General features: G+C 39.6%; 1 protein-coding gene across 1 annotated transcript in view; it reads left to right on the top strand.

Annotated features, from left to right (window-relative positions):
* GRIN2B (glutamate ionotropic receptor NMDA type subunit 2B) overlaps positions 1 to 13,037 on the top strand; it is a 1,340,574-nt gene that overhangs the window by 701,687 nt on the left and 625,850 nt on the right. Inside the window, exon 7 of the mRNA XM_044086874.1 lies at positions 4,378 to 4,607. Coding sequence (XP_043942809.1) covers positions 4,378 to 4,607 — 230 coding nt within the window. The remainder of the gene's footprint in view (positions 1 to 4,377; positions 4,608 to 13,037) is intronic.

The raw sequence follows: 13,037 nt of genomic DNA, 5'->3' as shown, positions 1-13,037 counted from the left end.
CAACATTTAGATACTGAACAGCACAGATAACAAACAATCATGTAGAGTACAATACAAATTTGAGATATACAATACAAGTTAGTGGTATACAATACAAGGAGTCACATAATTATTGAATTAAGATAAAAAACATTAAGGCACATGTGTATTTAGTTATAGAGAACAATTTTTGATATTATTTGTCTTAATGCAATATAGGAAAGAAAAAGAAGACATTGTTCAGATATGTGTATATTTCCAGAGTAGAGTATTAGCATGTGGGAAAGACGGGCGCAGGAGTGGTTTGTTTTATCATCCTGGTGTGGTACATTTTGCATGCTAAGGAAAAGACTTAAGCGATGTAGAAAATGGATGGATGGATGGATGGATGGATGGATGGATGGATGGATGGATGGATGGGAGACCAGATGGCTTAATGGTTAAGGTCTTTACCTCCCATACACAAGGTATAAAGTTCGATCCTGACCTTTGACCAAAGCATGTTTGGAGTTTGCATGTTCTCCCTGTGTTTCCGTGCGGTTTCTCCCATGTCTGAAAAACATGCTGAGTGTTTCCTTCCCACACTCACCAATGAATGGAGCTGTGGGCAGCAGCACAGACTCCACATGTTGCCCTATAGGGGAAGAATTGTAAAGACTAACTGCTTTGGGCATCTACTGTGGTGCGCAGGAGAACATGGTTCACAGACTGCATGGCGTGGCAGGACTAGCCACTCGACAGTGTAAAATATGGCTCTAGGTGATTCCGTCATGTTGACTAATGTCGCCAAAAATGGGCATGGGTAGTTATCAGGTTGAGAACCCGGCTACTCTGACCCTCACCAGGGACCCTTGTTATGGTGGGAGTGGTATATATGCCCTTATTGGGCAGTGTGGGCACGCCATAAAGCCCAGCAGCCCTGGCCGGCTGGTGTCTAGTTGCCCAGCCTGGGTTATCTGGGATTGCTTTGTTGAGCGAAAGCTGGATGTACAACCAACCAACCTGCCAAACATGAACTGAGAATTGCTACGCTTAATGTAGGTTCACTGACTGTATGCAGCTTTTAAGTGGATAACATGATGATACGGAGGAGGCTAGACATCCTATGTATCCAAGAGACGAGATGGAACAGCAGTGCAGCAAAGCCACTTGGATTGGGATCTAGACTCTACTACTCAGGTGCGGGACAGGCTAGAAATGGTGTAGGAATTGTGGTGAGAGAGATGCTTCAGAAGGCAGTGAGAGATATCATCAGAAATAATGAAAGACACATGGCAATCAGACTCCAGTGTAATGATAGGGCAGTAAGCAGCTGCAGGACTTACTAGATAAAGCAGGACAACATGAATTGGTGTTGGTAATGGTTGACTTGAATGCACATATCGGGACAGAAAGAGCAGGATATGAGGACTGACTGGGTGTATATGGGTGTGGCAACAGGAATAAAGAAGGAGAGGCCATTCTAGACTTCTGTCTGGCAAATGGATTGATAGTAGCCAACACATGGTTCAGAAAGAGAGACAGTCACAAGATCACATACAAGAGTAGCCAACATACAACTCAGGTAGACTTCCTCCTGGTAAGGAAAAGGGACTGGGGTAGAATCCCTGATTGCAAAGTCATCCCCAGTGAAACAGTCATCCCACAGCATAAACCATTAGTTGCAACAATCAGCTACAAGCAGTGGTCAAAAAAGGCTCTAAAGTCAACAGAGACCAGGCTGAAGACCTGGAAGTTGACTGGAGAGAAAGTACAGCAGTTCAAGGAATTACTCAGGGCTCTAGCACCCCAAGAAGAGGAGGAAATAGGTGGAGTTGAAGAAGAGTGCCTACAACAGCATGTGTTAGGACTACAGAAAAGTGACCAAGCCAGGTAAGGAAATAAGGTACATAAGGAAAGTTGGTGGTGGAATGCAGAAGTCCAGGAAGTCTTCAAAAGAAAGGAGTGCAGGAACAAATGGGAGATAGAAAAGACTGACCAGGCTAGGAAGGACTACTGGTTGGCTAAGAAATAAGTTGCAATAGCAAAGAATAGGGCATCGGAGGCACTCTACCAACTTCTGGAAAGTGACTCAGTAAGGGGCACAAAGAAACTGTATCAGGTTGCAAGGCAAAAATAGAAAGATAAAGAAGATAGTCAGACACTCTTCATAAGGGATGCCAGCAACAACCTGCTCACCAGTCCACAGGACATCAAAGGCAGATGAAAGGAGTATTTTCAGCAGTTTCTAAATGAAGAAAACCCCACAGAAGCTGTACTGTCCCAGAAACAGCCTACGATGAGAGAAGAAGAGGAGCCCACCTTAGAAGAAGTAAGAACAGCACTAAGGAAGATGAAGTCAGTGAAAGCAGTAGGCTCAGATGAGGTCACAGCAGATATGATAAAGATGCTGGGTAAGACGGGAGAAATAGCTCCTGAGGGTACTAATAGAAGTGTGTAGAGAAAGACGTATCCCAGATGACTAGAGAATAAGCATACTCATGCCAGTGTACAAGAACAAAGGGGATATCCACAACTGTGGGTAGTACAGAGGCATCAAACTCCTACCACATTACATGAAAGTTCTGGAGAGGGTGATAAACAGATACACAGAGTAGTAGAATGTAAGATGAGAGATAAGCAGTTCAGATTCAGATCAGGATGCAGCATAATTGACCCAATGTTTGCATTGAGACAGATACTGGAGGAGAAGCTGGAGATGAGGAGAGAGTCCAACTGGGCATTCCTAGACTTGGAGAAAGCATATGACAAGGTCCCAAGAAAGCTGATCTGGGCAGTACTGTGGTGGTTGAATTCTGCAGTGGTTGAATTCTCAGAAACACTGGTAGAATTAGTGCAGGCTCTGTACAAAGACCCAGTGACTCAAGTACGAACAGTGTTTGGCCTCACAGAGGGGTTCCCAGTGGGAGTGGGTGTACACCAGGGTTCAGCTCATTGCCGTTCATACTGGTGATGGACTACATTAGCAAACAGGTTGGAGGGGACAGATCAACAAAGCTGCTGTATGCAGGCGATGTGGCATTACAGGCAGTCTGAGCCAGAACTTCAGCAAAAGATAGGAGAATGGAATGCAAATCTGAAGGCACATGGGATGAAACTAAGCACAGATAAAACAGTGGTAATGGCAGCAAACTGGGGAAATCAGAAGAAGCTGAGAAGAGAGAGATAGAAGGGAAGATAGTGGAACAGGTAAATAGCTTCAAGTATCTGGGAAGGGTGGTTGAGGAGAAGAGTAGTCTGAATGAAGAGGTCAAAGCTAGAATCAGAGGGGCTCCAGCCAACTGGCATAGAGTCTCAGGTGTAGCCTATGACAGAAGAATGCCAAAGAAACTGAAAAGTAAGGTGTAAAAGACAGTGGTGTGACCAGTACTACTGTATGGTACAGAAATATGGGCAGTAAAAGCAGAACAGTTGAAGAAGCTAGAGGTGATGGAAATGAAGTGCCTGAGAAAGGTGGTAGGATGCACACTGTATTACAGATGAAGAAATGAGGACATAAGAGCAGAAGCCAAAGTAGCTCCAATTGAAGAAAAGATAAAAGAGAACAGATTACAGTAGTTTGGGCACGTGTAGAAAAGCAGAAGACAATCTGGTGAGGGAGATTTGGGACAAACAGGAAGAAGGTAAGAGGAAGCGAGGACGTCCAGCAAAGAGGTGGATGGATTGTGTGAAAGAAGATCTGCAAAAGTCAGTGATGAGTGTTGAAGAAGGCAAGAGTGTGGCACTAAATCGAGAGAGTTGGTAACAGATAACACGGTACCACAACCTCATGTAGAAAAATGGGAAAAATGGGGATGATGATGATGATGATGGATGGATGGATGGAGAGACGAACAGAGTAATGCACAGGACTGCTAACACTGGACAAAGAAAAATGCAACTCACTGCATTTAGTCAGATGGGCTTTTGTCTTTGCAGAAAGTTGTCTAAACTTCATGGATGCAGCATTATTTTTTTATTTATCCATCACACTTTACCTTGCTATTTCACAAGCATTAATAATAAACATTTCAGGAACATTTCCATTGTCATTTTTATGCTTTGCAGCTTTTTCTTGTAACTTCAGTATTAGCCTTTACATCATGCCTTCACATTTTTAGTGACCAACAACCCCACTGATGTAGCATTCCATCCTCTACAATAAGCATATTATAAATCACACATTAGTTTGTTTTTGTTTTTCAGAAGTTTGAATTTGATACCTATAATAACTCTGCTATTTAACTGGCTATATCTAAAAATGTTTATTACTGGTTTTAATTACAATATACAATGTTTCTGTTTCAAGCATTATAGAGATAAAGAATATTGCATTTTAAGTACTTGGGTATACTAATGTTTGTTCTTTCAGATATACCTATCTCAGGCATGTACTATACATTATTTTTTTGTTTGCAGAGCCTGGTGGACCATCTTTTACCATTGGAAAAGCTGTGTGGTTACTTTGGGGTCTTGTCTTCAACAACTCTGTGCCAGTTCAGAATCCAAAGGGAACAACTAGTAAGATCATGGTATCGGTCTGGGCCTTCTTCGCTGTCATCTTTCTGGCCAGCTACACTGCCAACTTGGCAGCTTTCATGATTCAGGAGGAATATGTGGACCAAGTGTCTGGACTCAGTGATAAGAAGGTACGTTCAGTCAGACATCTGACTCAAGGCATTTTTCTTATGTTAACTTTCTGCTCTATATTTGTGACATAATATGCACATACATTATAAAAAATTGCTTAGATTTTTTCTCTGAGCAAAGGAGCACTTGCTTGCTTTATAATCTACCTGAAGAAACAGCTGAAGTGACATATTTTGCATTATTACATGCACAGTATAAAAGCACAACAGACTCCTAGTGGACTCAAAGGCCCACTAACATTTCTTGCTGTGTGACTGCTGCTTTATCATGTGGTGAAAGGAATTATTTTTCTAACTCACCCATAATAATCTTCTATGGGTAACTACCTTCAGAAAGAGGTGTGGTCTTACCAAATGGTATGCAGCCATGTAATATGAAAAAAGTTTACTTACAAGCAAACACAACAGACATCTCCATGTACTAGCAAAGTCTATGATTTGTGTCTGTAAGCAGTACTGCATGGTGACATGAGAGTTATCCCGCATTTAAGAGACATACGTCTCTACCACTCAGTTGCTTGTTCTTCTCCAGTGAAAGCTTTACATTTGTCTTACTTTAACAATTAACAACAACAAAGACCATGTTATCTGAACAGCATACAGGAAGCAAACTACATTATGACAGCAAAAAGTAGTTGCTTCTATGACTACAACTGATTGATTGATTGAGTAATTAATTAATTAATTAATTAATTAATTAATTAATTAATTAATTAAGTAATTAATTAATTAACTAATTAATTTGATTAGATAATTACTTAATTAATCAACTAATTTTGTTTACTGTCCACTGGATAGGCATGCTAGCCTAAAAATCCTTTTCAGTGTAACTTTGGCCATAAGGTAATGTAAGTAAAAAACTGACAACAGCATTGTTTGACTGAAGCCTTTAATTTACAGGCAGGATTCAAAATTAAAGAGAAAGCTTGGGTCGTGTGTGACAACACAAAGTAGCTTATGCTGTCATTTTTCATTTTCGTCCACTACACAACCTGCTTTATTTGCCTTAAAGAGGGTAACCTTTTAAATGTCAAGGGTCTTCTGTTAGCCTTTACCTTTCAAGAGCTTGTGCTAACATACCCTGCAGCATAACAGTTCTTTGTAATGTGAGTCATGCCTATAAAAGGAATGGACTTGTGAATAAAAAGTAATGAAACAGTTTCTCAGAATACTTGAAGCATGTTTACTTTCTGTTTTATTTTACAGAATACAGTCCAAGAGCAAAGAGCAAAAAAGAGCATATTTGTCTTTAGTATACTTTGGAAATGCTTATTTATTATAACTTACATTGTCTGTGTTTCTGATATTTTGGCTTAAAATGTAATGGATGACATTCAAGGTATAGGGAGGTTAATTTAAACGTATTCAATGCATTGGCAGTATTAAGAACATTTCTTAATAAATAGTCTACAACCTGTCTCAACTAAACCTTGCAGACCTGAAAATTAATAAGAAAACTTTCAGATTTGTATGAAGGTTGTCTTTCAGGGAATTGGCAGTTTCTAATGCCATTCACTACATTTATTTTTCACAAGCACAGCCATGATATGATATAGTTGCTTCATGGTATTTTTTTTACAAACAGGACAGTACACATTTCAAGTACAAAAAACTTCCTGCCCCACAATTTTCATCCAAAATCAACAGCTGCCACAAGCTAAAATTATACATGCACACAGGTGTTTAGAGAGTAGCACAGTATCGCAATGGTTAGCACTGCTATCTCATACCTCCTGGCTCTCTAGCTCCTGACTAGGGGCGTGATCTTTGCAGAGTCAGCAGGTCTTTGTCTCAGATGTTTTTGGGGTGTGTGTGTGTGTGTGTGTGTGTGTGTGTGTGTGTGTGTGTGTGTGTGTGTGTGTGTGTGTGTGTGTGTGTGTCTGTGTGTGTGTGTGTGTGTGTGTGTGTGTGTGCATGTGTCTGTGTATGTCTGCAATTTATGTGGTACATGAGTGAGTTCTTGTGTGCATCCTATGACAGAAGGGCATTCTATCCAGAGCCTGTTTCTTTGCCTTGCAGCCAGTGTTTTCTGGAATAGGCTCCTCTGAGACAGTGATCTGGATAAAGTGGATATTGGAAAATGAACATTATTTATTTATATGTAAATATGTATATATATGTGTGCAAGTATATACATATGTCTCTCTCTCTCTCTATATATATATATATATATATATGTGTGTGTGTGTGTGTGTGTGTATGTGTATATATCTATATATATATATATATATATATATATATATATATATATATATAGAGAGAGAGAGAGAGAGAGAGACAGAGCACACAGACACACACATATGTGTGTATATATATATATATATATATATATATATATATATATATATAGCAGAGTTGTGTAAAATCTTACCACAACAGTAGATGTCCTTGTCTTCACTGTTGCAGTATTATTCATAGATAATGCTCGGTCAGTATGAAAAAGCCTTTTATGCTCCCAGCACAGAAATTACAGCATAAAAGGGATGTATGGATGTGTTAAATAAAATAAGATTTCAATACACAGGAGGTTCAGGTTAAAAAGTTTACTAGTGTACACCAGGAGGCAAAAAACGTACAAGTACAGAATTTTGTCTGACATGAAACAGGAAGCACACAATTTTATATAGGTTTAACATTTAAGCTATGCCCACCTTACTGACGTGATATGTCACAGGGCATCTACATCACTTTAGCTTACAGTCCTCTATTCATAAAACTGTTGATGCTGTATATTTAAAAAAACTTTTCCTCTAGATACAATATGGCCTTGCTATCCAGCTGGTCAGACATAATGACTTTCTGTAAAGTTACTTCTTCAAGGTTTCATATCAGTTCGAATACAATAGCAGCTTCAGTCTTTTAATACACGTCTTTGTTCTCTGTTACACTTTCTCACACAGCTGTGTGCTATCTCAGTAACACATATACAAGGCCATATCATTCCAACAGGAAAGAGCAGAAGATTTCATTATTTCACACATTTAATTTCCTGACCCAGCAGATAATCACTTGTGAAAAGCATAAACATTAAAACTTGCTAAGCTAGCATTCTGCCAGGGTCAAAGATCAGCTTTGCTTCAAGCCACACTGCAGTTTCAAAACTACTTACATTTACACATGAATTAATCTGTACTGTTATATGATTAATAGAATAAAATGCATTATATACTAATTTGCTTTTAAACTAGCATTTCTCATATATTCAAATACACATTTTTCTAACATTTTCCCCCCATTAATACTTTTTATTCTATTTTGAAGTATGCATAGTGTCATTTCATCTCCTAGCCTTTTCCACTTAGGATTTTCAGCTAGGTGAGTCATTCAATCTATACTTCAGAAAAAATGTCATCTGAGATCAATCTTTCAATCTCAATATCTTGGTATAAAGTTTCAGTAACAGATACATCAATAAAATCTTTGATTAATCTTTTCATGCAGGGAATTCCACAGCAAACACATGCTCCTATTAGGAGTATACCCACACAAATGGCAATCAGAATATTCATTAGGATGGAACCCCACCCCCCAAATAGATTCTGGAAAAAGTCCGTCAGTGGGTTTGGGCCTGGTTCAGTCATGGCTGATACTTGCTGAATTACCTCTAGGTGGTTATTGATCTCATGACGATTGTCAGGAATATAAGCACAGCATTCTTCTTTGATAAGCGCGCACGTACCACCTCTCGCCGCTAGGGTGAAGTCAAGAGCCATTCGATTTGGTAGCACAACAGTTCTCATTGCATTCAGTTCATCAGTCACCAGTTCTAGGGCGGAAAAAGTTGCATTACTCATTACTTCGAGAAGTTTCGACAACTTCCTCAGCTCCCAGATCGATTTGACTGCTCCATAGGCTGGGAATATTCCTGCCCAGGATATAACACTGTCACTCAAGTCCATATGAGTCAATTCGCTTTTGTCTTTTACTGAAGTGTGGTCTTTCCAGCCAGCTTCGATCTTTCCAACTGGATTCACAGATTTTTCAACTGGACCTTCGGGTTTTTGGGCTGCTTCTCTCACGTTTCGTATCTTACCCAAAGGTAATTCTGCAGTATGTCTTATTGCCAGAACCAAATAACCCAAAAAACAACTGCCGGACCAATTCTCAGGTAACCATTTATATGCCTTTTTCCCACAAATAAAATAACAGTTTTCTACTTTAGTACTAATACGCATCAGCCCTGCATGAAACATTTTCTGATCTATAACTGACAATTGTTTAAACAAAACTGGATTTTTGCGAATGTCATTCATAGTTTTTTTCAATGAGTTCAAATACGAGTCATAATTAGTATTGCAAAAAGTATTGCCATTACTATTCTTAATATAACATCGGTAAGATATGGTTATATTACAGTTGCTCCAGCCCACCTGGAGGGTGTCATTTTTATAAAAACATACAACTCCTTTTTGTGTGACAGGTAAAAATAAAGCTATTTTGTCCTGTGATCTCACAGTTCCTGTATCGAAAAGTAAATTCTCCCAAGTCTCATTTATCCCCAAAGGGACAGCGGACATTATCAGCCCTCCATATGCTGTTGGTATAGCTGTACAAACCCAGCAACTTGAAATGTTCATAGTCTCTGCATATACACGTTTCATGGCTAGGTATGTGTTAAAATTTGGATGCCAGTCTATAGACGTTTCATCACGCCTTCCCACTTTCACTTGTGTGGTTGTGTGTAGGATAAACCACAACAAGAGGAAAATTGTCACAATTACAGTCAATAAATGTACACTCAACAAAATGATTATGCAACATCTCTGGGGTTGTTCTAAATTTCTATTCGCTTTGTTTTTGGACATCTCGGTCTGGTTGTGTATCAGTCACAAAGTTTTTATCAAGTTGAAAGTTCTTTACCGGTTTACAATGCGTCAAATGAACCCAGGACGTCCTCTCGGCCACTCTGACTGCAGTAGGCGTTGCCAACAGAACCTGGTATGGTCCCTCCCACTTTGGACTCGCCCAATTCTTCCTTTTCGTCACTTTCAGCCAAACCCACGATCCTGGGGCCAAGACTGCTTCCACCGGTCTGGTCTGTTCCTTATCTGAAAAAGAGTTAAACTGCAAAACAGATTTATTTGTTAACAGTTTCCTCATATAACTAGCTAATGAAGTGTCAGCCTCTTGCTCTGCAGGCATGAGAGCTTTCCACTGAGGCACATAATATGCTCTCCCAAAAACCATTTCAAAGGGAGTCAAACCCTTTACATTTGGAACCGTTCTCATACTCAGCAGTGCTAAAGGCAGACAGTATATCCAATTCTTTTGGGTCTCCTCTACTAGCTTCCTAAGTTTGCTTTTTAGGGTACCATTGTAACTTTCCACCAGTCCTGCTGACTGTGGGTGGTAGGCACAATGGTTCTTTAAGGAGATACCAAAAAATCTACCAAGTTGGTGGATTGTCTGGTTTACAAAATGTGTGCCATTGTCACTATAAATCCTTTCCGGAATGCCAAATCTAGGGATTACTTCTTTTATCAGGGCTTTCGCCACTGTTGCTGCATCCAGGTTTTTGGTTGGAAAAGCTTCTACCCATTTGGAAAACATGTCTACAATAACTAAACAAAACTTTTTCCCTTCACATTTACTCAATTCTATGAAATCCATACAAATAGTATGGAACGGGTATGGTGGTATAAGAAAACTTAATTGCTTGGTTTTAAATGCTCCTTGTGCATGGTGCTTGTTACAAGTATGACAAGCTGCACAACATTTTTTTGTGTAGTTTGTGTATCCGTATGTTTGGAATATTCGGTTTACTAACTGTACCATCCCCCCTGTTGAGACATGGCACTGCCCATGGCTCAACAAAGCTGCATATCTAAATAAATTAGACGGCAATATCGGTTTTCTTTCTTTGGAAATGTACAGTCCATTCTCAAGAATTGCACCTCGTTTTACCCATTTTTGTTTTTCTGCTTTTGTAGTAAGTGTTTGCATTGTTTTTAACATTTCTAAATCTAAAATCTCAGAGGGTTGTAATTCCTCATTCAAAAGTAAAGTTTCTGAGTCTGAGGCTGCTTGCTTTGCAGCTGCATCAGCTTGTGCATTGCCTTTCGAAATCTTATCCTGTTGTTTTGTATGAGCTACACATTTACAAATAGCTACTTTGGTAGGTAACTGAATAGATTCTAATAACTCCAAAATAAATTGCGCATGATTAATAGGTTTTCCACTGGATGTTATCATTCCTCTATTTTTCCATTGTTGTGCAAATACGTGTACTGTAGAAAAAGCATACTGACTGTCAGTATATATGTTCACACACTTGTTTTTTGCTAAATTACATGCCCTCGTCAAAGCTATCAATTCTGCTGCTTGTGCAGATAAGTTGTGTGGTAACGATTGAGCTTCTAAAATTTCAGTGTCTGTAACTACTGCATACCCTACCAGATTCTTCCCTGTAGGACCCCTTCTGCATGAGCCGTCCACGTAATATGTCACCTCGGCATTAACCAAGGGCATATCTGTGAGATCCTGTCTAGGTAAAGCTAACTGTTCAATTTCTTGCAGGCAGCTGTGTGGTGTGCCATTCACAGGAGTTGGGAGTAGTGTTGATGGATTTAATGTCATACATCGTTCAATTGTCATATGAGGTCGGCTCAGCAGTATAGTCATACACGAAAGATGTCTAGCAGGGGAAAGGTATGCCACTTTTTCTTGCAGTAAAATTATTGCAACTGCATGAGGCACTCTCAATGTGAGAGGGTGGAATAACACCACTGAGTCTGAAGCCTGTACTGCCATTGCAGCTGCAACCACTGCTTATACACAGTGAGGCAAAGATCACACCACTGGGTCTAACTGTGATGAATAATAGGCTATGGGGTGTTGCTTATCCCCATGTTGTTGTGTCAATACTGACGTCATATATCCTTGCTTACAATCTATGGTCTGAAAAAAACATTTGTGATAATTTGGAAGTCCTAAAACTAATGAAGAAGCTATCAACTGCTTCAACCTGCAGAAAGCTGTTTCTGCTTCGGGTGTCCATTGTAAGATATCTTGCGCTGCCATTGGTGTCTTATATATCAAGTCAGTCAGTGGAGCAGATTCCAAAGCATAATTTGGTATCCATCTCCGACAAAAATTAAGTTGTACCCAAGAAAGACATCATTTCTTTCTTGGTTGTTGGTTTGGGTGCTTGCAAAATTGCTGTTTTTCTTTCCTCATCTAGTATTCTACCTTCATTGGATATTACATATCCCAAGTATCTAACTTGTTTTCTCCAAAGTTGTAACTTACTTTTGTTTACTTTGTGTCCTTGTGTTGCTAAAAATTTCAATAATGCTACAGTATCCTTCCCTGCACTGTTGCTGGGTGGGGGCTGCTAGCAAGATGTCATCTACGTAAAGTAGAATTTGACTACCTCCCGGTGGGGTAAACCCTGCCAGGTTGCTAGCCATTTCTTGTGCAAATATTGTTGGACTCTCACAATATCCCTGTGGTAGTCGAGTATATGTATACCTTTTACCCTGAAATGTAAATGCAAACCAATATTGACTATCAGGATGTATAGGTATTGAAAAGAAAGCATTGCTAATATCTACCACAGAAAAATATTTCTGTTGCGGTTCTAAATCGTTTAACAAGGTATGTGGGTCTGGCACAGTAGGTGCTCTAGGTATTACTGCATTATTTACAGCTTGTAAATCTTGTACCATCCACCATTCCCCGTTTGCTTTTTTAACAGGAAATAGGGGTGTATTACATGGTGAATCAGGAGATTCTACCAGTACTCCTTCTTTGAGTAATGCTGCTATTATAGGCTTAATTCCTATTTCTGCATCCTTTCTCAAAGGGTATTGTCTTTTCTGTGGTCTAAAAGCTGACTTTGGGGTAATTGTAACTGGTCCTGCTGTTCTAATAAGTCCTACATCTGACTTGCCTGTTGACCAAAGAGTTGTTGGAATTTCACATAAGGCCTTTTCTTCTTCTTCTAATAAGAACGCTAATCAGCTGTCCTCGCTAGATTGCAAGTGTATAGCTGGATGTGTCTGTCAACCAATTCAGTTTTTGTTTTTGTATCCCTTGTTCTGATAGTTCTAAATCAGTTTGTTTCTCCCATCTTGTTACTTTTTCTCCTAAGTCTGCCCATTTGACACTTTTGTTCTTTGTCAAGCTGACATGTGGTAACCGATTTGATCTATACAATGCTAGAAATTCTTGAGGTAATGAACAGCTAACTACACTGTTCCCCTCAGTATCCCAGTACAAAGTACGCAAAATCAATCTAGTTGCACGATTTCCAAACAATTCTTGCTCATACTCTCTATCAGGTCCTGGTGTAGTACAGTAGTATAGAGTACAGTGTAACAAATGCTGCCGATCAGTGTCAAGGGAGGGGGCTTTACTGATGGCTACGTTCATCAGTTCCTCGGTTACTGCCCCTGGACCAGTCGTGACTAGGTCCTGGCTGTACCAGTA

The sequence above is a fragment of the Protopterus annectens genome, chromosome 1.part1 (assembly GCF_019279795.1).
Source record: "Protopterus annectens isolate FY-2018-M chromosome 1.part1, PAN1.0, whole genome shotgun sequence".
NCBI lineage: Eukaryota > Metazoa > Chordata > Ceratodontiformes > Protopteridae > Protopterus > Protopterus annectens.
The sequence above is the reverse complement of the archived record's forward strand: the minus strand, read 5'-3'. Positions and strand labels throughout refer to the sequence as shown.